At 38.0% G+C, this 27,465-nt stretch overlaps 1 protein-coding gene across 1 annotated transcript in view; it reads left to right on the top strand.

The window, feature by feature from the left end:
* Nucleotides 1–333: 333 nt before the first annotated feature.
* CUNH3orf20 (chromosome unknown C3orf20 homolog) overlaps nucleotides 334–27,465 on the top strand; it is a 244,987-nt gene continuing 217,855 nt past the window's right edge. The window contains exons 1-7 of the mRNA XM_027863803.1: nucleotides 334–754; nucleotides 2,042–2,158; nucleotides 4,834–4,839; nucleotides 7,342–7,460; nucleotides 9,590–9,593; nucleotides 11,404–11,533; nucleotides 22,598–22,837. Coding sequence (XP_027719604.1) covers nucleotides 334–754; nucleotides 2,042–2,158; nucleotides 4,834–4,839; nucleotides 7,342–7,460; nucleotides 9,590–9,593; nucleotides 11,404–11,533; nucleotides 22,598–22,837 — 1,037 coding nt within the window. The remainder of the gene's footprint in view (nucleotides 755–2,041; nucleotides 2,159–4,833; nucleotides 4,840–7,341; nucleotides 7,461–9,589; nucleotides 9,594–11,403; nucleotides 11,534–22,597; nucleotides 22,838–27,465) is intronic.

Raw genomic sequence — 27,465 nt, 5'->3', positions numbered from 1 at the left:
TTGTGTGTGAATAGAATGAAATAATATTTGCAAAGTACTTTATAAATCAAAGCACCATATAAATGCTAGCTATTATTTCAGACATGGATTATAGATCTAGAGCTGGCCATCTAGTTCACACTCTCTGATTTTGCAGATGGGGAAACTGAGGCCAAGTTGAATGACTTGTTCAAGATCATGGAGATAGTAAACATCAGAGGTGGGATTTGAACCTAGGATGTCTGACTTCAGAGTTCTTTCCACTGTTCATGCTTCCTCCATTAATTCTTTTCTTTTCCAGGTCCTTCTTCCAACTCAGAAAGTATCTTTAGGCAGGATGTACCTTCCGGAACCATGAGCAACTTGGCCAAGAATAACACTGACCTGTACCATCACTACAAGTTGCTGGCTCCCAGGCTGCTGGAGGAAATCTCCAGGCTCCTGATCACCTGCAGGAGCTTGGGCATCGTCCTGCCCAGGGGCATCAAAAACATCTTCGAGTTCACATGGGAGGAGCTCATCATGGAGCCCCCCAGCACATCAGCATCCAAGATCTCTGGCCTGGACATCTTTTTTGGACAGCTCTCTTCTGTGGAGCTGTCTTTTTCTGCCACCTCCAGGAAGCCCATGACCAAGAACTCACCATCACCCGCAGCCCTCATCCAACCGATGCCCAACAGCTATCGGATCCTCCAAAAATTCCAAAAGAAGTTGATCCACCTGCTGTCTGAACTCCTCTCCCTGAAACTGAAGATGATGATAGAGTCCTCCACAGGTGAGCCTGGCACGGTCCCCCAGCATGCCCTCTAGGCAAGGTTTAAGTTATCTAGTTCAAACCATGCATTTTGTAGATGGAAAAAAAAAAAACCTGAGGCTTAGGGTAAGCAACCTGTCCGAGTTCATATAGAGGCTGACTGCTCTAACTGCTACACCATTCTGCCCCTCAACTGGAAAAGTTTGGGCCCTCATATTCATTGCACAACCAGTCTCTCTACTCTGGAGTCAAATCCCACCTGTGACAAATCATTTCACTTTCCTGGTCCTCACTTTCCTGATATGTAAAATGAGGTTTGAACAATTGTGGTTCTTCTTGGGGAAGGGGGAGATCCTTCTTCACTTTGGAGCATATCTGCCACTTTCTCTTCCTACCCTCCCTTCTATTATTCCTTTTTCTTCCTCCCTTCCCCAACACCCCCTCCCTCACAAACCCAAGGTAGCTGATTAAGGAGTGAGCAAACATAGTCCAGATTTATGAGGAGAGAGAAGACTAGTCCAATTCCTTTTTCCTTTTCCTTAAGCCCTGCCCCCCACTTTTCCCTGGTCTATACCTGGAAGAGCTAGTAGGGGAGGGGATATATAGGCACAGCAACACCAGGAGACTGGCAAAATTAAGAGTCCTAAGTGCATGGCTGCCTCCCAGATTTCCCCTCTGCCAATGCCTCTCCTTTGCTCTTTCTCTTTAAAAAACAAATGGTTTATTCAATCAATTAACATCGAGCATTTATTATGTGCCTACTATGTGCCAGGCGCTGTGTTAGGCACCAGGGATACAAAGGCAGAGGTGAAACTTTCCCTGCCCTCTTACTGAGGTAGTTGGTTTTTGCAGCCCTTGTTTCTAGAAATACCTTCCCCACTCTGCCCTCTCCACTTCTACCAAGTTCTTCCTTATAACAAAGAAAATTACTTCCATAAAAATACCTGATAGAGTGGCTTCTTCTGACCAATGGATTCACCACTGTGACCTAGTATGCCCCACCTCTCTGCTGAGGGGAGGGAGGTACAATTCATTATCTGTTTATCATTCCCCCTACTGTTTGTAGAGAGTCAAATATAAGATATGCCAAGGTGAATGAGCCAGAGTCCTACCACGTAATGGGGAGATAAGGCAGGGACCCAAAATGGTGGACATTCTATGTGAGTGCTGGATGTTCTTTTCAAAGGAGCCCCCTCAGAGCCCTGTGCCTCCACTTCCCCCATCCTGTCTACTCATTTCTAGGACTGTTTCACCTGGTTCACTGGTATATTGTAGGGAGAAAAATAATTCTTCTTTATTCCTTTACAGGTTCAAGCCCCATGGATATTTCAAAGCAGTTTGTTGAAGCAAGCCAACAATTACATCTCAAGGCCAAGGAGATAATTTTGGAGTCTATTCTGGACACAGTTGGACTGGGGAAAGGAGGTTTGGCAAGATAATTCAATCCCAATTTCTAGAAGGAAGGGAGGAACCCAATACCACCTCCCTTTAAGGTTACCGAGCTACAGAGTTGTTTTTCTTAAAGAAAGAACAAAAGGATGTCTGTCTCCCAAGTGGTCTCAAAGAGGAGAGTGATTTTTTTTCAGTCATGAACTGAAATTTAGACAGAGATGTAACTTTCTCTCATATTGAAAGGCCTTTCCCTAAGGTTCCCAGTCTCGATGACATAAATGGAAAATCCTATTGGATTGGTATGGCCATATCTCTACCCTACACATAGTCCCCTTAAAAAACTAGGGAACCAGTAGCTTTGATGCCAATGGTCAATGGTTTTTATTGTTAACATTCCCTCTTCTGAAAGTATTTTTTCTCTTTTTTAATTGAATTTTATTTTAGACTCAAACATCAGAACACAAATACAGAATAGAGAAAAAACATATCATAAACTTAAATATTGGAACTTAATTACAAAGTAAGAAAAGAAAAAAAGCATAGCATGTGCATAGCAGAACATAGGAGAGGATTCAAAATATGAAATGATAAATTTTCATTTCCAGAAAACCTGTATGATAAATACCACACATTCTGTCCAGAGCTGTCCATCTTTTCTTTGCTTCCTTGTAAGTTTTCTTTTGTTCTCTGCTATGCACTTTTTGAACTTTGTTCTTTTTTTCCTTCCCCCCACCCCCCCATATTTCTCTATAGCTATAGATATATACATATACATATATACATTCATATATAGACGTACTTTCCCAAACAAGTAAATTTGTTTTCCCAAACAAATTCTACTCTTGATCTTTTTTTTTGTTTGTTTTTTGGTGAGGCAGCTGGGATTGACTGACTTGTCCAGGGTCACACAGCTAGTGACAAGTGTCTGAGGTCACATTTGAACTCAGGTCCTTCTGACTCCAAGGCTGGTGCTTTATCCACTACACCACCTAGCTGCCCCTTGATCTTTGTGCATATCTCTTATTTCCTGTCCCTCCTGATTCCTCTACTTTACTCCTTCCCGCTACCTTGCTCTTCTATTACTTAGCCTACCCCACCACAAAGGATCCCTTCCCTAACCTCCCATTCCCACAAATCTAAACACCCTACTATAACCCCCTATAACCTATTCCCCCACTCTCCCCTCTAGAGATCCTTCTCTTGTCCCCTCCCTATACCCTCACCATTTTGTTTCTTCTAAATATATATGTATTGTTCCCTCTTAAATCCATTCCCAATGAAAGTAGTTTACCAGAACTACCAGCCCTCTTCCCCCATCTAATTCCCCTTGCACCTCATTTGTATAAAATAATTACTCTTTTTAGCTGTTCCTAAATGTTTTTACTTTTTAAAGTCATATCATAGTCAGGTCTACCCCAGTCTTTCTTATGAGCTACCCAATTACTAATAAGAATCTTAGACATTCATTTTGCATTTTACATATATAAAAAGTAAACGGTCTGTCCTTATTGAATCCCTTGTAATTAGTCTTCTGGTATGTACCTTATGTTTCTCTTGCCTCTTGCATGTCAAATCTTCTATTAAGTTCAGGTTGTTTGTTTTTGTTTTTGTTTTTTTTTAACAAAATCTATTGAATGTCTACATTTTTTTTTCATTCAGGATCATTCTTAACTTTCCTGGGTATGATATTTTCAGCCTGAACCCCAGTTCTTTTTCTCTTGTATATATAATGTTCCAGGACCTGCAGTCTTTTAATGTCTCCTCTTACGTTATCCTTGAGCTGGGGGTTTTGGAATTTGACTATAATATTCCTATGAGTTTTCCTCATAGGATGTTTTTAAAGTGGTGATTGATGGATTTTTTCTCTTTCTACTTTCCCCCTTGCTCTAATGCTTCAGGACAATTTTCTTTAATTATTTCTTGTATTATTGTATCAAGATTCTTTTTTTTAATCATAGCTTTCAGTTAATCTGATTACTTTCATGTTTTCTCTTCTTGATCTGTTCTCTAGATCTGTTGTTTTTCTTATAAGATGTTTCACTTTCCCTTCTATTTTTTCATTATTCATATTTTGTTTAATTATTTCTTGATATCTTATAATTTCACTGGCCCAATTCTAATTTTCAAGGTATCATTATCTTTCTTGAGATTCTGGATCTCCTTTTCTAATTGGTTGACTTTCCTTTTGTTTTGTCTTCTTGTTTATCTTGGATTATTCTTTATTTATTTATCTATTTTTTAGTTTTTCCTCCATCTCTCTCATTTGATTTTTAAAGTCTTTTTAAAGTTCTTCTATGAATTCTTTTTGGGCAAGTTTGCTTCAATATCCTCCTCTGAAGATGAATCTTGGTCTTCTCTATTCCCATAATAACTTTCTATGGTTGGATTCTTTCTCCTTTACCTTTAGATTTTTTATAGTAATAGCTTAATTTTGTAATCACCTCTAGTCCTGGGGTATGGGGGATGGTGCCTCTTGCCCCAGATCTTCAGTTCTCCCCTCTAGCCTGGAAGGAAAGCCAAACCTCCAGCCTCCTGTAAGCATCCACAGTCAGGGGCCTTCTGCCCTCACTGGGTGCGTATTGGTTCCTGCCGTCTGCACAGCACAGCTGGGTCTGGCGTTCCTGGTCAGCAGAAGTTCCTTCGATCTTCCCGGGGTCAGACGCCCAACTCTCCTCACTATCCTGGAATTTTAAGTCCCTGTCGCTGAGGCGGAGGCAGCCTCCAAAACCAGCTAACCCCAGAGCTTGCCCCAAGTTATTGCCACTTGTAGTTAACACTCTAGAGGTGTTTACACTTCACAGGGACCAAACCTCAACCTGGGATTTTTCCTCTGATCTTCTAAATTATCACAGGAAGATCCTTGTTGTACCCCGATTCTTATTTATTTTTACCCGCATTTTGTTTCCCCTAAGGTACTATTTTGTCTGTTTTGTGGGGGAAGATCTTGAGAGCTTGGAATCTTCTGACCTACTCCTCCATCTTCCCAGAATCCTCTCCAAAAAATTTACCTCTATTTGCAAGGTCATGGTTAATTTTTTCCCGGTGATTAGATGTCCAGTTGCTTTCCATTCTTTTTGTAAATTATGCTTGTTCTGTGGTTTGATTTCAGGAGGGTCAGTTTACTAGGATGGGGGTGGGGAATTACATCTTTATTTCATATAATGTTTCCTTTGTAATATAATATATTTTATCTAAGTGCATTTAAAAACATCATTCTAAGAGGTAGTCTGAACACTTTTGCTGCCAAAGGGTATGTGGCACACAAAAAATTAAGATGCCCTGATCTAGAAGAACCAGGTTTGGAGAAAGCTAAACTGTAGAAGGGAGAATTTCCCCCAGGCATTTTGCACCTCAAAACATTGGCAATGACTTGAGACTCTTCATTACAGGGGAACCTGCTTAATGAAAGTCTTAAGAGTTCTCTGTTATAAGACCATGGCTCCCTACACAATTCTTGATAGTGGAAAAGTATTTTCCATCTGGGGTTTGTACAACAGAGAAATGGAGTGGGGAGAGCCATCATTTGGCAATGTGGTACAGTGGGCAATGCACTGGGCTTGGAGTCGGAGGTCTTGGGTTTGAATTCTAGCTCAGTCTGTGGCTTGCTAGCTAACTGGCTGATTGGCCTTGGCCAGATCTTAGCCTCAGTTTCTTCATCTATCAAAATGGGATAGTTGGACCAGCTGATCCTTAAAATCCCTTTCAATGCTCAATGATCCTATCACCTTACAAAAAGTATAATTATTTTCAGAAGATTCCAAACTGAAAAAAAAAATGAAAAACTAATTTACACCCAGTTGTTTGTGGGTTTGTTTTGGTTTTTTTTTTTTTTAACCAGAACATCTCATCTGTCTGTATAGTGATTTACATCTGCATTTGGACCTAAAATTATAGTCTCCATCAGGATGTGCTATTTGGTCCTGAATAATATGTTCATTTTTAAAACAACAACTAGCATTAGTTTTTGCTCCAAATTCCTTACTCATGACAAGTGATGACTCCTCCCTGCTCTTCTCTTCCTCTGTATTGCACAGTCTTAGCAGTTCACATATGAACTTATAAGCATTTCATATGGAAGTAAGCTGTGATTCTCCAAGAACCTCAGGACATCTGCCCAGTGATTTGCACTTCCCCTAAACCTATTTTCTTGGAACCATAGAGTAAACAAGTAGCACAGTGAGATCTAAGGCTAATTGTTCATCCAAGCTAAAGGGACCAAAATATAATGCAAGAGGAATAATTTTTAGAAGTGGAATTACAGACACAGCAGGATAACTAATGTTTTATCCCAAGATGCCCAAATCTAGGCAATGTGAACAGCATTTACAATCTTCAACAGCATAAAAATGGCTGAATTTAACTAGTTAGCAAGAAAATTTAGTTGAAATAGAAAGTTGCCAGATGGCATGTTTTTTTTTTCCTCTCTCAATCTCTCCTTCCCCATTATCTTTCCCTCTTTATAGACTGTCAAAGGCACCACCACTCTTCCAGTCCCCCAGGTTTATAACCTAAGCAATATTTTTGGTTTCCCTACTTCAAGTCTCTCTCTGGAGTCCCTTCTCTATGGCCAATTCTTCTCCAAAAGCTGCCAAAATGATTTTCTTAAAGTGAAAATCTGACCCTGTCCCTCCCCTACCCAATCAATTTCAGTAGCTCCCTATTACCTCCAGGGTCAAATAGAAAATCCTGTTTAGCTTTTAAAACCTTTCACTTGTCCAGGTGCAGTCATATCGTACAGGAATCCCTCTTTTGTACTACTTTTCTATTTGGTGAAATGGCCTTTCTCTTTCTTCCTTATGTGACACTCCATTTCCCCATGGCTAGTTCCCCCATGCCAAGAAAACACTCGCTCCTCACCTTCATCTCACAGAATGCCTCTGTTCCCTCAAAACAGATTTCAAGCACCATCTTAGGCACAGAGCCTTCTGACTCCCCTCCCCCCCCCCCCATTCCTGCCCCGCTTGTTCCCTCCCTAATTGCCTTGTATTTAAGAACTTTATGTTTCTTTTCTCCAATACACATTTAGGGTCTTCCCCCTGAGGATGCAAATTCCTGATTTACAATAGGGATTCTTTCATTCTTTTTTCTGCAAGTGCCACATAGTAGGCACTTACCAGATTGTCGTTGTTGTTTGTCCTTCATTCATCATCAGGAAGGTGATGATGACTTGCCAGGAAAACTGCATCTCGCTGAATGACTTTTATTCTCTGCTTCAGGAAAACAGTCCAACATCTTCACTGCCGTAGGGGTGAATTCTCCTTACCAGCTCGTTTTTCAGTCTTCTAATGCCTGTTTGAGTTTTTCACTCTCTGGAGCAAAAGAAAGGAGAGGAAGTGTTGTAAGTAAGTGATATCCCCCCACCCCACCCCCCAAAACTCTCGAGTATTTTTTTTAATAACCACCAAAGACTTTTTTTCCCATTTTTATCCAGAAATAAGAGCACCGATGCCTTGATTAGATGGCAATGATGATAGTTTTTTAAAGTTTGTAAAACACTTTACATATTTTATCATGTTCAACTCTTACAATGACTGGGTAGGTGCTATTGTTGTACGCATTTTATAGATGAAGGAATTCAGCTTGAGAGATATGCCTAAGCTCTCACTAAGCTAGTGTCTTAAGAGAGACCGGAACTCATTTCTTCTTGACTCCAAATGCAGAGTGCTATCCTTGACACCATCTATCTCTCAGAGAGGAATTCATGATGGAGGCAGTATAGTACAATGAAAAGGGAGCTGAATTTGGAACCAAGAGAAACTGAGTTCAAATCTCAATTCTCTCATACACTGCCTGAATGACCTTGGGTGAGTAATTTCACTTCTCTGGGATCTGACTTTCCTCATCTTTAAATTGAGGGGTTTGGACTGGATGACCTCCAAGGCACCTTCCAGCTCTAAGCCCCTGATCCTGCACATCTCAGCTTCCTCATTCTCTTAGTGCCCTAGGTGTCCAGTCTTTTGTAAATGAGATCCCCTTTTTAGCATCAAAAAGTTTTATAGGCACTGATATAATCAGAGTTTTGCTATTTGTATCTGCTTATGATCAAAGAAATGAAGGACAGAAATCTACTATGGATTTAGTCAGACTTTGAAATGGATTTGTATTTGATTAATCACAATATATTTATATACAAACAAGAGAAAGCCTTTGTTCAGAAGGCATGTTTGCATATGTATTACCTTAAGTCACTTGATAAAATGGCCCCTTTGTAGTAACTCAGATCCTGGGGTTGCTCATATTGGTAATATGTCTTCAAGTCATTTCCATCACAAAGGATCATAGATTTTTTTTTAAAAGATCTTATTTTGTTTTCAGTTCCAAAATCTCTCCCTCCTACCTTCACTTATTGAGAAAGAAAAACAAAACCCAATGCAAATATGTATAGTCAAGCAAAATAAATTCCTGCATTAGCCAGAATTAAAGATTTAAATAGATTTATTTTTAAAAGATTTAAAGACTTATTTAAATAGATTTAAAGGTAGATTCCTCCAGGTCACATGGGTAATAATCAACAGAGTCAAAATCTGAACTCAGCTACTCTGACTCTAATTTGACACTCTCTTGGGTGTGTGGGGATGGGCCATGCTATTCCTCTCACCTGGAACTCATTCCCTCCTTCTCTCTAGGATTACATTTCACTTCTTTCAGGTGTGCAGGCATCCCCAGCCAGACTGGAAATTGCTTCAAGGCAGGAACCACATCACTGACTGTTTTTCTTCCCACTCCTTAGTCCCTCCCTTTTCATAATCAGTGTCCCAGAAATGTTTAACAATGCACTTACATGAAGCCAATTTTGTCCATTTTACATAAGGAAAACATCCAGCAAGCCCAGGGAATTAATCAATTTATCTGCCTGGATCCCTTTTCACAATAATAAGATGTTTATCAGGGAGAGAAATTTTTCATAGATAGAATTAGATCATAGATTCAAAGATTGGAGAGGCTTGGGAGATGGCATCTAGTCTTTTTCATTTTTATCCTTTTTGGTTGAAACCCCTTTACAGGATTTCTTTACATTCTTTTTTTTTTTTTTTTAGGGGCAGGGAGGCAATCGGGGTTAAGTGGCTTGCCCAGGGTCACACAGCTAGTACACCCTCTATTATTATAGAGGGATGTGTCTCTCCCCCCTCCCAAGAACTTTTGTTTATGTGGGTTATGTCTATTGATATTTTCCACATTAGAAATTAAAACATCTAGGGGAAGAGCAGGAACTCAGGCTCCTCTTTTGAAAGCAGTGGGCAGTGGGTGATGGGCCCAAGGGCGGGGGAGGATGGTCACTGGAGAACCCTCAAAGCACTGTGACTGTGGTCGGCCCCCTAGAGCTGGTGAGAACAAAGCTTCAGGCCCAGCATTTGTCTTACCATGAGCTTGGGACCTGTGTCAGGGCACTCATGTCCCAGGGTGGTTGGCGCTCTCTGTGGCTTGGCTGGGGCACCACTGCATTGAGGGATGTGCCTTTTTCAGCCCAGTCTGTACTGGCTTAACTATGAGTTAGTGAAGATGTGGCTATGTAAGATGCCTGTCAAGGACCGGACTTCGGTCAGTATCTGCTTTGTGGCTGGAGCTTTCACAGGAACAGTGGCTGCTCTACTCACACTGCCTTTTGATGTGGTGAAAACAGCATCAGATGGAGTTGGGAAGTGTGGAAGCCCTGAGAGTGACCTTCCCATGTTTCCCTTCTACCTGGCTGCTGCTCCAATGAATTCAAGTTGAGTCTGGGGCTAGAGGACTCTTTGCAGGCTTCTCCCCACGGATCATCAAAGCAGCCCTTCCTGTGCCATCATGATCAGTAGCTACAGATTTGGCAAAAAAAAATTTCCAGAGACTGAACCTGGAAAAATGCCTTCAGGGACCCTGAGGGAAGAGTGGGAGAGAGGGATGGAAGGTACCAACCTCCAGGGTCTCCTGAGGAGACCAGCTCAGCAGGAAGAGAGGACTTACATAAACTTTCCTTATCATGGGAGCTATGGAGAAGAGTGTCACCCTCTGTTCTGTATGGCCGCGGGTGAGTGAGATGCCTGCTCCACTTTCCCTCCTACCTGGTAATACTAAGGCACCATGCAGGGAAAAAAGCTCCCCTTTTCCTCCATGTTTTCTCCCCACTTTCCTATAGACCAAATGCCCCCAGTTCTTGGTTTACCCCCTTTCATTCCTTAGAAATGCAATCTGCTGTTGTCCCTTTGTTTTTTCCTCTGGACATCTATCTCAGCCCCTGGTGCTGCTTTGTCTTAATCTCCCTCTTATTGAATCCTTTAGATCCAAAGATGATGCTTTGCTGTTAAAAAAAAAAGAAATTAAAATATCTTAGTATTATTATGAAATTGTTGCATCTAGCAGATCCCCTGAAAGGGCCTTGGGGACTACATTTTGAGAAACACTGATCTAGTCTATCCCTTTCTCTTCCTACTCCTCCCCCCCACCCCTTATACAAAAGAAGAAAAAGACCCATGAATAAAGAACTTGCCCAAGGTTTCATGGTGAGTAGAGCTGGGTTTGAAACCCAGGTTCTCTGACCCCAAATCCAGGGTTTTTTCTACTACTGCCTCACCTCTGCTTCTTAGAAACCTTTTGTCCCCCTCAAAACTCTACTCAAATGTGAGTGCCTTCTTCTATATGAAACCTTTCCCTATCCCTCCCTCCCAATACCCCTTGCTAATAGTACCACTCTGTTATCTTGCATTTCCTTGTCTATATTTTGTCTATACTTACTAATATATATATGATACTTCTAATAGAGAGTAAGCTCCTGGAGGGCAGGGACTGATTCTTTTTCTTTCTTATTCTTTTTTTTTTAATGAGGGAGCTTATGTGGTGCAATAGATAGAGTTCTGGGATTAGAATCATGAAGACCTGGGCTCAAATGCAGCTTTAAACACTTACTAGCTGTGTGATCCTGGACAAGACACTTAACTTCTGTTTGCCTGGGTTTCCTCAACTGTAAAAATGGGGATAATCATAGCATCTATCTCCCAAGGTCAAGTAAGATAATATTTGTCAATACTATCAAGTAAATATCAAATAAGATAATATTTGTAAAGTGCTTAGCACAGTGCCTTGCACATAGTAGGTACTATGTAAATGCTAACTATTATTATTATTGGTTATGTCATTGGGTCCACAGGCCTCAATGTTTGACCCATAATAAGTGCTTAGTGATTGATAGTGAATGACTTTTCTTCCCACTAGACCTAGCCCTCCCTATCTCTGTTGAGTCTTCCAACCTGGAATGCCATGGACTGGTAAGATAAGAGTCACTAGCTACTTCTTTCCTCTCCCAGGTAAACAGAAGTTATCCATTGTTGATGACTCCACAGGAAGAATTACAGAAAGTAGCAGTAGTGAACCTTTTTCGTTTAATGACCTCTGCCGTCAGGCCCGGGAAAAGCTGCAAGAAATGGGTCGAATTATGTGAGCCTCTTTTCATTTTATTTTCTTTTCTTTTCTTTGTAAGCCTCTTTCTAGGGAGGGAAAGTGGTGGGGAGGGAGAACTCTTGGGGCCTGAGGAGGGGCGGCTAATGGTATCAAGGTTCTAGTCACCACACAAAGGCAAAGAGAAGAGGGTCCAGGGAAAGAGACACCCAGGCCCTGTCCAGCTGCTGAATCTGTGTAGGAGAAATAAGGATAGAAGCGCAGTTGAAAGCCAGAAAGCTCCGTTTGGTGGCTCCCTCAAACATACCTGACAAGTAAGATCGTAGTTTACTTTCAGCACATCCACCTCCCATCCCACATTCTGTCCCAGAAGGGATATCTAATGGTGGACATTCAGGCATTAGCCCGGCAGGTGGAAAACGCTTTCGGAGAGCAGCCAGGTCTTCATACCACACCTCATAGAGAGAAGGCAACTTCTCCAATAAACAGGACCAACTCACCCTGTGGAGGAGTGCATCCTAAAAATCACATTAGAGAACAAGCTATTTTCTAGGGCATTTCATTGCTATTTTCTAAGCAGCTCTGCTGTGTAGCTATTAGACTCTTAGAATTGGAGTCAAGAAGATCTGAGTTCAAATCCCATATCAGATACTTAGTAGCTGTGTGACCTTGGGCACATCTTATCAGCCTCATAACATGCTTTGCAAAACTTAAAGAGCTACTATATAAATACTAGCAATTATTATTTATTTTAATTTTCAGTTCCAAATTCTATCCCTCTCTTCCTCCACCCCTATCCTATATGATACCCATCACACGTATAAAATCATGCAAAATATATTTCTACATTAGCCATGTTATGGGCAGGGGGGGAGCAAGAAAAATAAAGTAAAAAAAAAATATGCTTCATTCTGCATTCAGAGTTCGCCAGTTCTCTCTGGAGGTGGATAGCGTTTTTTTTAATTATGAGTCTTTTGGAATCTTTTGGATCATTGTACTGATTAGAGTAGCTAAGTCTTTCACAGTTAATCATTGTTTCAATATGGCTGTTACAGTGTATAATGTTCTCCTGCTTCTGCTCATTTCACTTTGCATCCACTTATATAAATGTTCCCAAGTTTTTCTGTAATGATCCTGTTCATCATTTCTTTTAGCACAACAGTATTCCATCAAAATCATATACCACAACTTGTTCAGTCATTCCCCAGTTGATTCCTTCAATTTCTAATCCTTTCTTACCACCACAAAAAGAACTGCCATAAATATTTTGGTGCATGTGAGTCTTTTTCCTTTTCCTTTGATCTCTTTGGGATATAGACCTAATAGTGGTATTGCTGAGTCAAAGGCTATGCACAATTTTGTAGCCCTTTGGGCATAGTTCCAAATTGTCCTTCAGAATGGTTAGGCCAATTCATAGCTACTCATTTCCCCACATCCCTCCCAGCATTTATCATTTCCCCTCCTTTCATGTTAGTCAATCTGAGAAAGAGGGACACACTAGGAGAAGAGTAGGGGGAGAGGTATAATGGGATAAATTATCTCACATAAAAAAGGCATGAAAGTAAGAGCTTTAACAGAGGGAATAACATATACATTCAGTTGGGTATAGAAATCTCTCTTGCCCTATAGGGAAGTAGGAGGAAAAGGAGGAAAAGGAAGGGGTGATGATAGAAAAGAGGGCAAATTGTGGAAGGTGGTGGTCAAAAGCAAAACAGACTTTTGAGGAGGTATGGGGGGAGGAGGAGGAGGAGGAGAGAGAGAGAGAAAGAGAGAGAGACAGAGAGATGAAGAGAGAGAAACTAGGAGAAAATATGATGGAGGGAGAAACACAGTTAGTAGTCATAATTGTGAATGTGAATGGGATGAACTTATCCATAAAATGGAAGTCAATAGCAGAGTGGATAAAAAACCAGAATACAACAATATGTTGTTTACAAAAAAACACATTTGAAACAGGGAGACAACACAGAGTAAAAATAAGGGACAGGAGCAAACTGGAGCTTCAGCTGATGTAAAATAAGCAGCTGTTCAGTTGCTGATCAGTCATGTCCAACTCTTCGTGATCCTGTGAACCAGAGCACACCAATACTGTCCATGGAGTTTTCTTGGCAAAGATACTAGAGTGGTTTCCTCCTCCAGTGGATGAAAACAAACAGAAATTAGGTGATTTGCCCAGGGTCACACAGTAAGTATCTGAGACCAGATTTGAATTCAGGTCTTCCTGACTCCAGGCCCAGCAGGGAAACTACATTTTGCCAAAAGGTATCATAGACAACAAAGTAATATCAATACTAAACCTACATGCAACAAATGGTATAGCATCCAATTCTTAAAAGAAAAGTTAAATGAGTTACAAGAGGAAACAGTAAAACTATACTAGTAGGGACCTCAACTTTTCCATCTCAAAACTAAATAAATCTAACTAAAAAATAAACAACAAAGAAATTAAGGAGAAGAATAGAGTTATAGAAAAGTTAGATATGTTATACTGCTGGAGAAAATCAAATGGGAATTGAAAGAAATGTGCCTTTTCCTCAGTGTTATATGGCATTTACACAAAAATTGACCATTTATTAGGGCATAAAAAACTCACAACCAAATGCAGGAAAGCAGAAATATTAAGTGCATACATTTCAGATCTTAATGCAATAAAAATTACATTCAGTAAAAGACCATGGAAACATCAATTAAAAACTAATTGAAAACTTAAAAATCTAATCCTAAAGAATGAGTGGGTCAAAGAACACATCATAGAAATAATAAACAATTTCATTAAAGAGAATGAAAATGATGAGACAACATACCAAAATCCCAAAAGGATGTGGCCAAAGCAGTATTTAGGGGAAACTTTCTATCTCCAAATGCTTACATCAGGCCACCAAAGGATTTTGGGTGGCCCATAAAAAATACAGAGGAAAATATCATCCTCTACATTTTTTGCAGGCTGCCCAAAATCCTTTAGTGTGCCAGCGAGCCATTTATGGCTTTCAGGCCACAAGTTGTACAGGTTTGGTTTACATCAATAAAATAGAGAAAGAGCAGATCAATGAATTGGACATGCAACTAAGAAAAAAAAAGAAAAACAACAAATTAAAAGTCCCTAATTTGATACCAAATTGTAAATTTTGAAAATCAAAGGAGAAATTAATAAAATTGAGAGAAAACCCTTGAACTAATAAATAAAACTAGGAACTGGTTTTATAAAAATCCAATAAAATAGATAAAGCATTGGTTAATTTGATTTAAAAAAGAAAAGGAAAAGGAAAACCAAATTACCACTATCAAAAATTAAAAGGACAGATTTACTACCAAAGTAGAGGAAGTAAAGCAATTATCAGGAGCTATTTTGCCCAATTATGTGCCCATAAATCTGAAAATCTAAGTGAAATAGATGAATGTTTATAAAAATGTAAATTATCCAGATTAACATAAGAGGAAATAGAAGACTTAAATAGCCCTATCTTAGAAAAACAAAATTGAACAAGCCACAAATGAGCTCCCTAAGAGAAAACCCCTTGGACCAGATGGGAATTCTACCAAACATTTAAAGAACAATTAATTCCAATAATATATAAATTATTTGGAAAAATAGGTGAAGGAACCCTACTAAATTCCTTTTATGACACAAATATGGTACTGAGGCCTAAACCAGGAAGAGTAAAAACAGAGAGAGAAAACTATAGATCAATTCCCTTAATGAATATTGATGCAAAGAAATTAAATAAAATGCTACTAAGAAGATTATAACAACATATCACAAAGGTCATGCCCTACGACCAGGTGGGATTTATGCCAGGAATGCAGGGCTGGTTCAATATTAGGAAAACTATCAGAATAATTGACCATATCAACAACAAAAATGGCAAAAATCATATGATTATCTCAATAGATGCAGAAAAAGGTTTTGACAAAATATAACACTCATTCCTATTAAAAACGCTAAAAAGCATTGGAATAAATAAAACTTTCCTTAAAATGATAAGGAGTATATCAAAAGCCATCAGCAATAATTATCTGCAATGGTGATAAGCTAGAAGCTTTCTTAATAAGATTAGGGGTGAAGCAAGGATGCCTATTATCACCACTATTATTCAATGTTGTACTAGAAACAATAGCTATAGCAATTAAAGAAGAAAAAGAAATTAAAAGAATTAGAATAGGCAATGAGGAAACAAAATTAACATTCTTTCCAGATGATGGTATACTTAGAAAATGCTAGAGAATCAACTAAAAAACTAGGTGAAATTATAACTTCAGCAAGGTTGCAAGATATAATAAACCCACATAAATCACACATACACACACACACACACACACACACACACACACACACACTAAAGTCCAGTAGGAAGAGGTAGAAAGAGAAATTCCATTTAAAATAACTGTAGACAATATCAAATGCTTGGGCATCTACCTGCCAAATCAAATCCAAACAATTACAAAATACTTCATGCAAATAAAGTCAGATCTAAACAACTGGAGAAACATGAATTGCTCATGGGTAGGTCAAGCCAATAAAATAAAAATAACAATTTTACATAAATTAATTTACTTATTCAGTGCCATACTAAACTACAAAAAATTATTTTATAGATCTAGAAACAATAGTGACAATTCATCAGGACAAACAAAAGGTCAAGAATATCAAGGAAATCAATGAAAAAAAATGTGAAGGAAGGTGGCCCAGCAGTACCAGACCTCAAATTGTATTACAAAGCAGTAATCATCAAAACAATCTGGTATAAGCTTAGAAATAGAGTGGGGGACCAGTTGCATTGGTTAGGTACATAATATATAATAGTAAATGACCATAGTAATTTAGTGTTTGATAAACCTAAAGATGGGGACAAGAACTCACTATTTGACACAAATTGCTAGAAAACAGAAAATCAGTTTGGCAGAAACTAGATATAGACCAACATCTCACACCATATACCAAGATAATGTCAAAATGGGTATATGATTTAGACATAAAGAGTTGTATCATAACCAAATTAGGGGAGTGTAGAATATCTTATCTGTCAGATATATAGGCAAGGGAAAATTTTATGACAAAACAAGAGACAGAGAGCATTATGGGAAGTAAAATGGATAATTTTGATTACATTAAATTAAAAAGGTTTTACACAAACAAATCCAATGCAGCCAAGATTAAAAGGAAAGCAGAAAATGGGGGAGGAGGGGCTTGACAGCAAATTTCTCTGATAAAGGCCTCATTTCTCAAATATATAGATAACTGAGCCAAATCTGTAAAACACAAGTCACTCCCCAACTGATAAATGGTCGAAAGATATGAACAGGAAGTTTTCAGAAGAAGACCTCAAAGCTATTTATAGTCATATAAAAAAAATGCTCTAAATCACTATTGACTAGAGAAATGCAAATTGAAAGAATTCTGAGGTACCACTTCACACCTATCAGATTGCCTAATATGACAGAAGAGGGAAATAACAAATATTGGTGGAGATGTGGAAAATTTGGGACACTAATGCATTGTTGGTGGAGTTGTAAACTGATCCAACCATCCTAAAAAGCAATTTTGAACTGTACCCAAAGGGAACTGTGTGTACCCTTTAACTCAGCAATCCTACTTCTAGGTCTATATCCCAAAGAGATTTTTCTTTAAAAAAAAAAAAGGAAAAGGAAAAGGATCTATATGTACAATAATATTTATAGTAGTTCTTTTTTTGGTGGCAAAGAATTGGACAACAGAAACAAGCTGTGGTATATGATTGTGATGGAATACTATTGATCTATAAGAAAGAATGAGCAGGATGGTTTCAGAAAAACCTGGGAAGACTTACATGAAGTGAGGCTGAGTGAAGTGAGCAGAACCAGGAGAACTGCTATTCACAGTAACAGCAGCATTACACAATAATCAACTGTGAATGGCTTAGCTATTCTGAGAAACACAATGACCCAAGACAATTCCAAAGGACTTATGATAAAAAAAAATGCTATCCACCTCCAGGGAAAGAATTGATGGAGTCTGAATGTAGATCAAAGCATATTTTTAAAATATATATATATTTTCCATGGATTTTTATTTCTCTGTTATGTCTTTTACAACATGGCTAATTTGGAAATGTGTTTTGCATGACTGTGCATATATAATCTATATCAATTTGCTTGCCTTTTCAAGGAGAGGTGAGGTTAGAGAGGGCAAGAGAGAATTTGGAACTCAAAATTTTTAAAAATGTTAAAAATTGTTTTTACATGTAGTTGGAAAAAAATAAAATACAAAATTAAAAATTAAAAAAAAAAGATAGTACTTATCATTTTAAGAAAGGCTTTGCTTATTCCTATACTTTCTAGTGTTTTTAATAGGAATGGGTTTTGTAGTTTGTCAGAAGTTTTTTTCACATCTATTGATATAAACATGTGGTTTTTATTGTTTTTGTTACTGGTATAGTCAATCAGGCTCATAGCTTTCTTAATACTGAACCAGTTTTGCATTCCTGGTATAAATCCAACCTGGTCATAGTGAATGATATTTGTGATATATTGCTGTAATCTCCCTGCTAGTATTTTTTATTTTTTTATATCAATATTCATTAGGCACCTTGTTCTATAGTTTTCTTTCTCTCTTTTTGCTCTCTGTAGTTTAGACAATGAAACCATATTTGTATCAAACACGGAATTTCATAGGACTCCTTTACCTATTTTTTTTTCAAATAGTTTATACAGTATTAGAATTAATTATTCTTTAAATGTTTGGTAGAATTTGCTTGCAAATCCATCTGCTCCTGTTTTTTTTTTTTTTCTCAAGGATTTTATTTCTAGCTTGTTCAATTTCTTTTTCTAAGATAGGGCTATTTAAGTATTCTGCTTCCTCTTCTGCTAATCTGGGAAATTTTTATCTTTATAAATATTCATCCATTTTACTTAGATTTTTAATTTTATTGGCATATGAGTGGGCAAACTGACTCCTAAGAATTGCTTCAATTTTATCTTCTTTGGTGGGGCATTCACCCTTTTCATTTTTGATACTGATAATTTGGTTTGCTTTTTTTTTTAAATCAAATTAACCAATGGTTTATAAATTTTATCCCCCTCCATAAAACCATATCCTAGTTTTATTTATTAGTTCAATTTTTTAGTTTTCAATTTTGTTGATTTCTATTTTGATTTTTAGGATTTCTATTTTGGTGTTTTATTTGGATATTTTAAATTTATTTATCGTACGTTTTTTTTTGGTTGTTGTTGTTGTTATTTGCCCAATTTATTGATCTGTTCTTTCTCTCTTTTATTGATATAAATGTTTAGAGAAATAAATTTTCCTCTAAGTACTGCTTTGCCTGCGTCTCACATATTTTGGCATGTCATCTTCTTGTTGTCATTATCTGTAGCGAAATTGTTGATTGTTTCTGTGATTTGTTCTTTGACCACTCATTCTTTCGGATTAGGTTATTTTGTTTTCAATAAATTTTTAATCTATGCTTTAAAAGCCCTTCATTGAATGTGATTTTCATTGTATTATGGTCTGAAAAGAATACATTTAGTATTTCTGCTTTTCTGCATTTGTTTGTGAGGGTTTTGTGCCCCAGTACATGGTCAAATTTTGTGCAGGTGCCATATACAGCTAAAAAAAAAAAAGATATATTTCTTTCTATTTCCATCCAATTTTTCCAGAAGTCTATCATATCTAAATTTTCTAAAATTCTATTTATCTCCTTAACTTCTTTCTTATTTATTTTATGTTTAGATTTATCTAGCTCTGAGAGAGATAAATTGAGACTACCTACTACCAGTTTTACTGTCTATTTCCTCCTGTGATTCATTTAACTTTTACTTCAAGAATTTGGACGCTAAAAAAATTTAAAAAAGAATTTGGATACTATGTCATTTAGTGCATATATGTTTACTATTGTTCTATGTTATTTACTATTTACTATATGTTCTATGTTGTTTACTATTGTTGTCTATGTTACCTTTTAGCAAAATGTAGTTTCCTTGATTATTTCTTTTAACTAGGTCTATTTTTTGCTTTTGCTTTGTCCAAGATCATGACTGCAACCCTACCTTTTTTTATTTTAACTAAAGTGTAATAGATTCTGTTCCAGTTTCTTATTTTAACCCCATGTATATCTTTCTATTTCAAGAGTGTGTCATATAAACAATATATTATTGAATTCTGGATTCTAATCTATTCTGTTATCTTTCTCCATTTTGTAAAAATTCTTTTTATGACACAAATATGGTGCTGATACCTAAACCAGGAAGAGTCAAAACAGAGAAAGAAAATTATAGGCCAATTTCTCTAATGAAGATAGATGTAAAAATTTTAAACAAAATATTAGCAAATAGATTACAGCAACTTATCACAAGAATAATGCACTATGACCAGGTAGGATTTATACCAGGAATGCAGGGCTGGTTCAATACAAGGAAAACTATCAGCATAATTCATCATATCAACACCAAAACTAACAGAAACCACATGATCGTCTCAATAGATGCAGAAAAAGCTTTTGACAAAATACAACACCTATTCCTATTAAAAACACTAGAGAGCATAGGTATACATGGACTCTTCCTTAAAATAATAAATAGCATCTATCTAAAACCTTCCGCAAGCATAATGTGTAATGGGGACAAGCTAGAAGCATTTCCAATAAGATCAGGAGTGAAACAAGGATGTCCATTATCACCGTTGTTCAATATTGTACTGGAAACGTTAGCTTTAGCAATAAGAGAAGAAAAAGACACTGAAGGCATTAGAATAGGCAAAGAAGAAACAAAGCTATCACTCTTTGCAGATGACATGGTGTTATACTTAGAGAATCCCAGAGAATCAAGTAAAAAACTACTTGAAATAATAAACAATTTTAGCTAAGTTGCAGGCTATAAAATAAACCCACATAAATCATCAGCATTTCTATATATTACCAACAAAGGCCAACAATATGAGATAGAAAGAGAAATTCCATTTAAACTTACTGTAGACATTATACAATATTTAGGAGTTACCTCCCAAAACAAACCCAGGAACTCTATGAACACAGTTACAAAACACTTTTCACACAAATAAAGTCAGATCTAAATAACTGGAAAAACATCAGTTGCTCATGGGTAGGCCAAGCTAATATAATAAAAATGACAATTCTACCTAAGCTAATTTATTTATTCAGTGCCATACCAATCAAACCACCAAAAAACTATTTTATAGAGTTGGAAAAAATAATAACAAGATTCATTTGGAAGAACAAAAGGTCCAGAATATCAAGAGAACTAATGAAAAGAAATGCAGGGGAAGGTGGCCCACCATTCCAGATCTTAAATTGTATTATAAAGCAGCATTCATCAAAACTGCTTGGTACTGGCTAAGAAATAGAATGGTGGATCAATGGAATAGGTTAAATATGCAAGACACAGTAGTCAATGACTATAGTAATCTATTGTTTGATAAACCCAAAGACTCCAGCTTCTGGGATAAGAACTCACTCTTTGAAAAAAAAACTGCTGGGAAAACTGGAAAAGAGTATGGCAGAAACTAGGCATAGACCAAAATCTCACACTATGTACCAAAATAAAGTCAAAATGGGTTCGTGATTTGGATATAAAGGCTGATACTATAAGCAAACTGGGAGTGCAAGGAATAGTTTACCTGTCAGATCTATGGAGAACAGAAGAATTCATGACCAAACAGGAGATAGAGAACATTACAAAAAGCAAACTAGATAATTTTGGTTACATTAAATTAAAAAGTTTTTGCACAAATAAAGCCAATGCAACTAAGATTAGAAGGAAGGTAGAAAATTGGGAAAGAATTTTTACAACCAGTCTCTCTGATAAGGGCCTCATTTCTAAAATATATAGAGTATTAAGTCAAATTTATAAGAATACAAGCCATTCCCCAATTGATAAATGGTCAAAGGATATGAACAGACAGTTCTCAGATGAAGAAATTAGAGCTGTCTATAGTCATATGAAAAAATGATCTAAATCACTATTGATTAGAGAAATACAAATCAAAACAACTCTGAGGTACCACATCACACCTATCAGAATGGCCAACATGACAAAACAGGAAAATGATAAATGTTGGAGATGTGGGAAAATTGGAACACTAATGCATGGTTGGTGGAGTGTGAAATAATCCAACCATTTTGGAGAGCAATTTGGAATTATGCCCAAAGGGCTATAAAAATGTGCATACCCTTTGACCCAGCAATAGCACTTCTAGGGCTATATCCCAAAGAGATCACACAAACGGGAAAAGGACCCACATGTACAAAAATATTCATAGCAGCTCTTTTTGTGGTGGCAAAGAATTGGAAATTGAGAGGATGCCCATCAATTGGGGAATGGCTGAGCAAGTTGTGGTATATGAATGTAACGGAATGCTATTGTGCTATAAGAAATGATGAACAGGCTGACTTCAGAAAAAACCTGGAAAGACTTGTATGGTCTGATGCTGAGTGAAGTGAGCAGAACCAAGAGAACATTGTACACAATAACAGCCATGTTGCATGATGACTAATATTGATAAACTTAACCTTTCCTGGCAATACAAGGATCTAAGACATCTCCAGAGGCCTTGTAATGGAAAATGCTATCCACACCCAAAGAAAGAATTTTGGAAGCTGAATTGCTAATTTTTTTCTCTTCTGTTGAGTTTTGTTTCCTCTTTCTGATGGTTCCTCCTATTGGTTTTAATTTCTACTTACAGCATCACTAATGTGAAAATATGTTTAATATGAATGTAAATGTATAGCCTATATCAGATTATGTGCTGTCTTGGGGAGGGTGGTGGGGAGGAAGGGTGAGAAAAATTTTAAACTCAAAAGCATATGGAAGTGATTATTGATATATCAAAATAAATTAATAAAAAATAAGGAAAAAAAAACAAATGTTAAATGTTAATAAGGAGTTTACCCTAATAGATTCAGAAAAGATAATATCTCTTCCTGCCATTTAATCTCCAGTCATCCTCAGATGATCCTGTGCTCAGGATAATTCTACTAGACAGTCCAGGAAAACCTAGGGAGTAGTAAGTCCATGAATAGGAAATCAGAATGATCCAGTACAGGGAGTTGGACCAAGGGCCCATATGTTTAGTTGAAACCCAATTGAATTTCACTCACCTTTAATTTCTTCCAGAGAAGCTGAAAAGAACTCACAAAAAGGGAAAAGATTTTCTTCCCCTGTCATTTTACACAACTACAGTGACAGGAGGTCCAGTTCTCACTCAATTATCTATAAAGGGGACTCGAAGTCTTTCTTACATTCTACAGCACGCCCTCCTTACCCTGTAGGCCATCGTTCTCAAATACTGGACACCAAGTCGAAGAGGGCCTTCAGGTTTCATTACACCTTCTATGATGGGACCACCTTTGTTTTGTATCCTTCACTTTGTGGGAGGGGCCCCCCTCACTCCAGTCACCCATTCCCACAAGTTTTCATTTCTTGGGAAAATATTGATGTGGACACTGGCTCCTAACTTAGGGCATTTGAAACAACATGAGTCCTGAGGGTATCTGAAGCCTCATCCTGCCTGACAAATTAAGTTCTCCTGTGCCAAAATGACCAAGTGCATCAACCTTCCAAGCATGAATCAAAATCTTCCTTGAGGTCAAGAGTACTAAAAACTATGTTCCTTTGGGATCCCATCATCCTCTTGGAGTAATCAGGTGGGATTTGGGGGTGGAGTGGATTAAGCAGGGAATAGACATACTACCCTATACTGGGGTTGAGATGAAGCTTCTTTAGTTTAGTGCTAGCCAGTTTTATGTTAGTTATATATCAAAGTTAACTATTAAGCATTCTGATTTTTATACCATTTTTGTGCATGTTATAACATTTATTCTTTCCCTTATAATTATTTACCCCTTTCCCTCCCCAACCCTAAACTTTCATTTAAGTATGGAAACCAAAAGAGCATTGAATGTCCAGACATTTGAGGTGGCAATAAAATCTTGGGGATAATAAATATGAGATTAAAGGCGGGTACCTATCTCCTAGGGATGCTTCAGTGGGTAGAAGTAAAGGGATGTAGGACAAGACCTTTCTACATGGTGTCCCAAAAGTCTTAGTGAAATTTTAAGCTAATCAAGCTGCTTAAAACTGTTGTTCAGTCATTTTTCAGTCATGTCTAATTCTGTGACCCCAATTAGGGTTTTCTTGGCAAAGACACTGGAGTGGCTTGCCATTTCCTTCTCCAGCTTGTTTTACAGATGAGGAAATTGAGGCAAGCAGGATTAAATGACTTGCCCAGGGTCACACAGCAAGTAAGTGTCTAAAGTCAAATTTGAACTCATCTTCCAGAATTCAGGCCCAACACTGTATCCACTGCACCACCTAGCCGCCCAGCTTAAAACTATAATGAGGCTTTTTGGACACCCTATATACATTCCCCATGGTGGCACAGATGCAGAAGAGGGTGTCAGTGAGCATAAAAAAGGCTGCCATATAAGACCAGAACCCTTCTAATGAGCAACTTCTGGCCAGCCTACGTACCTATTGGTTGTTGCCCATGACCTAATACATTCACTTTCATGCTTCTCCCAATTTGTGGCATAGGACCTCTCCTGGCTTTAACTCTAATCTTTTTATCTTAGGCTTGGTTTATCTCTGACTTAATGAGATCTGACTTTTATATTAATAATAGCTAACATTTATATGGCTCTTACTATATGCCAGGCACTACACTAAGCACTTTACAGTTATTAACTCATTAGATCCTCACAACCCTGGGAGGTGAGTGCTCTCATGATCCCCATTTTACAAATGAAGGAACTAAGACAAAGAGAGGTTAAGTGACTTGTCCAAGTCATATACCTAGTACATGTCTGAGGTCAGATTTGAACTCAGGTTTTCCTGACTCCAGGCCTAGAGCTCTATCCACTGCACCATCTGATAAGTCTTTAACAACCTCAGATCACTTAATACTTTGATTCTATAGACCTTCTTAGCCACTAAGCACAACTTGATTAGAATAATTCCAGTTGTCCCTGGGTGAAAAGGGCTGCTTTCAAAGGCAGTGAGCTCATTGAAAGTTTTCAAGCAAAGGCTGCATGATAACCTGTCATGCATTTTCAACAGGTTGTCCCAGGAAGCTACTGGGGTCCATTTCAACTCTAGATCTATGACCTACTAAGTAGAGGATTTTTACTCAATGATTTCACACAACTTATTTTTAATTTTGATGTAATTTCTGTCGTTGTAAATCAAGGTCTCTCATGAAGATCACCCTTTTACCTATTTATCTCATGATAATTAATAAGCCATCTATTTGTGAAAATTCTTCCTAGCATATAAAGGTGGTGGAAAGAAAGGGTCAGGGCAAAAATCTTTACTGAGATGGACAAGGAAATACTTGTACATAGAAATTATTTGTATGCTATAACCCTTCATTCCGCTACCACCATCAAGCCAACAAGGCAACAAACATTTATTAAGCACTTACTTCCTGAGTTCAAATCTGGTCTCAGACATTTACTAGCTTTGGGACCCTAGGCAAATCACTTAACTTTGCTTGCCTCAGTTTCCCCACCTATAAAATGAGTTAGAAAGGTAATGGCAAATTTCAGTATCTTTGCCAATAATGGAGTCTGAAATAACAGCAACAATAAGATGTGCCAATCACAAGTGCTGGGAATACAAATATAAGCAAAAAGAATGACAGTCCCTGCCCTCAAGGAGCTTACATTCTAATGTATGAAGGGTAATGAGGCAAGTATATCTTGTGTTTTAATATCACCTTCATATATAGATAAATCCTTTCCTATCTATCCAAGGAGCCCTTTCTTGCAACAAAGAATAAAAAAGAGGAAAAAAAATCAGTTCTAAACAACTTTGTCAAGGGGACTGAGGCAGGTATGAAGCTAAAATGAAGCTGAAAAGCAGGGGTTTGGGAAAAGGATGGAGGAGAAGTCAGGAGAATCATAATCAGAACTAAGAAAGGAGTGAAGGACTGAGTCTGGGGCTAACTTGGACACTTTATCAAGATGGAGGTTCCAGGAAAAACTCAGCAGTAAGAGAATAGGTCTGCAGAGGCAGAGGGATTTTCCAGGGTGAGAAGCTTTTTGGAGAATGGAGGAGAAGACTGTAGAGTCAAGAGTGGAATTGAGAGAGGAGAATCAATTAATAAGCTGTTCCTCCAAATAATAAAAGGAGGAGGAGGAGGAGGAGGAGAGGAGAAGGAAGAGAAGGAGAAGAAGGAGAAGGAGAAGAGGAGGAGAAGAAGAAGAAGATGATGATGATGATGATGATGATGATTTGTAGTATTTCATAATAGACATGAAAGGTACTATTGTGGTGCCTCCGAGTGTACAGTAGGGCTATTTACCCCGCCACCTCCCAAGAAAACTCCAGACTGCTCTGTTTTTTTTATTTCTTGTGTTTGCTTTTTAGAGCTGTTCCACATCATTACTTGGTGAGGTTCAGGTTTGGGCTGCAAGAGTTTGAGTCTGAGATAGACAGCATAAAAGCAAGTTTAGCAAGGAATTCTCTTGGTTTCCTTGGTTTCCTCATCATTAATTTATAATTAAACAGATTAGATGGAGGTCTCTGCTGGATGTTCATAAACATAGTCATGTTTTTATGTATGTCTGTGCCTGGCCAACTCTACCCTCTAGCTTCCTCTGAAAAAGTATTAACTGTACAGTTCCTATCATCACTGTTACCCTCATTGCTCTCCATGATAATGGCTAGTTTTACATGGCCGATGACATTTTTCTTTTTTACTTTTAGGTTTTCATCTAGGTCTTGAATTGTTAAGGTTGCTTGGCAATTGACTGCTGGGGAAGTGGGTTTTACTGTCCTTATTCAGGAAAGCAGGAGCTGTTGTCAGTATCCCTTAAAAGGGTACCCATTCATAAGTCTGAGGCTGCTTAAGGGCAGCAACTAAAAGCAAAAAGGTTGAAATCCTTCTCTTTTCTTTTTTTTTTGGGGGGCTGAAATTCCATATAGGTTGAATGGAAAAATAATAATAATGACTAACATTCATAGTGTTAAAGGCTTGCAAATTGCTTTATATGTTATCTCATTTGATGGAAAAGGAAAAAGAAAATGGCTAGTGTGGGGCACTGTGGCTTTGATGATCTTTTGTTCCTGAGTGGTGTTCCCTGTTTGTTTGTGTTTCTTGTGTTGTGTGTGCCCTTGTGGACATCTTTTGTGTGCAGCTACCCTGTGTAAAAACCGGCTTGAAACTTAACAATAAGAAGACAAAGATCTTGGCAACTGCTCCCCTCATTTCCTGGCAAATAGAAGGAGAAGAAATGGAAGCAGTGTCCGATTTTATATTCATGGGCTCAAAGATCACTGCAGCCATGAAATTAAAAGATGCCTGCTTCTTGGAAGGAAAGCTATGGCAAATCTGGATAGCATACTAAAAAGCAGAAATATCACATTGCCAACAAAGGTCTTTATAGTCAAAGCTATGATTTTTCCAGTTGCAATGTATGGCAGTGAGAGTTGGACTGTAAGGAAAACTGAGTTGCTGCAGAATTAACATTTTTGAATTGTGCTGCTGGAGAAGACTTTTGAGAATCCCTTGGACTGCAAGGAGATCAAATCAGTCAATACTTAAAGAAATTACTTCAGGCTATTCACTGGAAAGTCAAATACTGAAGCTGAGGCTTAAATGCTTTGGCCACATAAGACAAGACTCATTGGAAAAGACCCTGATGCTGGGAAAGATTGAAGGCAAAAGGAAAAGGGGGCGGCAGAGGATAAGATGGATAGATAGTGTCATGGAAACCAAGAACATGAACTTAGACTTTGAGAGATAGTGGAGGATAGAAGGACCTGGCGTCTTATGGTCCATGGGGTCATGAAGAGTCATGACCCGAACAACAACCTGTGAGCTTCCGAGGCACACAGAACTCCAAAGGGTTTGACCATGGTAACTGTCATAAGATCTCCACTTGAATCCAGGTACATAAGGCACTGCTTGAGGGAGCTTTGGAAGGAGGGAAGGACGGAAGGAAGGAAGGAAGGAAGGAAGGAAGGAAGGAAGGAAGGAAGGA

The sequence above is a fragment of the Vombatus ursinus genome, unplaced genomic scaffold (genome assembly GCF_900497805.2).
Source record: "Vombatus ursinus unplaced genomic scaffold, bare-nosed wombat genome assembly UNPS02014773.1, whole genome shotgun sequence".
Taxonomy (NCBI): Eukaryota; Metazoa; Chordata; class Mammalia; order Diprotodontia; family Vombatidae; genus Vombatus; species Vombatus ursinus.
Note: the sequence above shows the minus strand (reverse complement) of the source record. Positions and strands in the feature narration are given on the sequence as shown.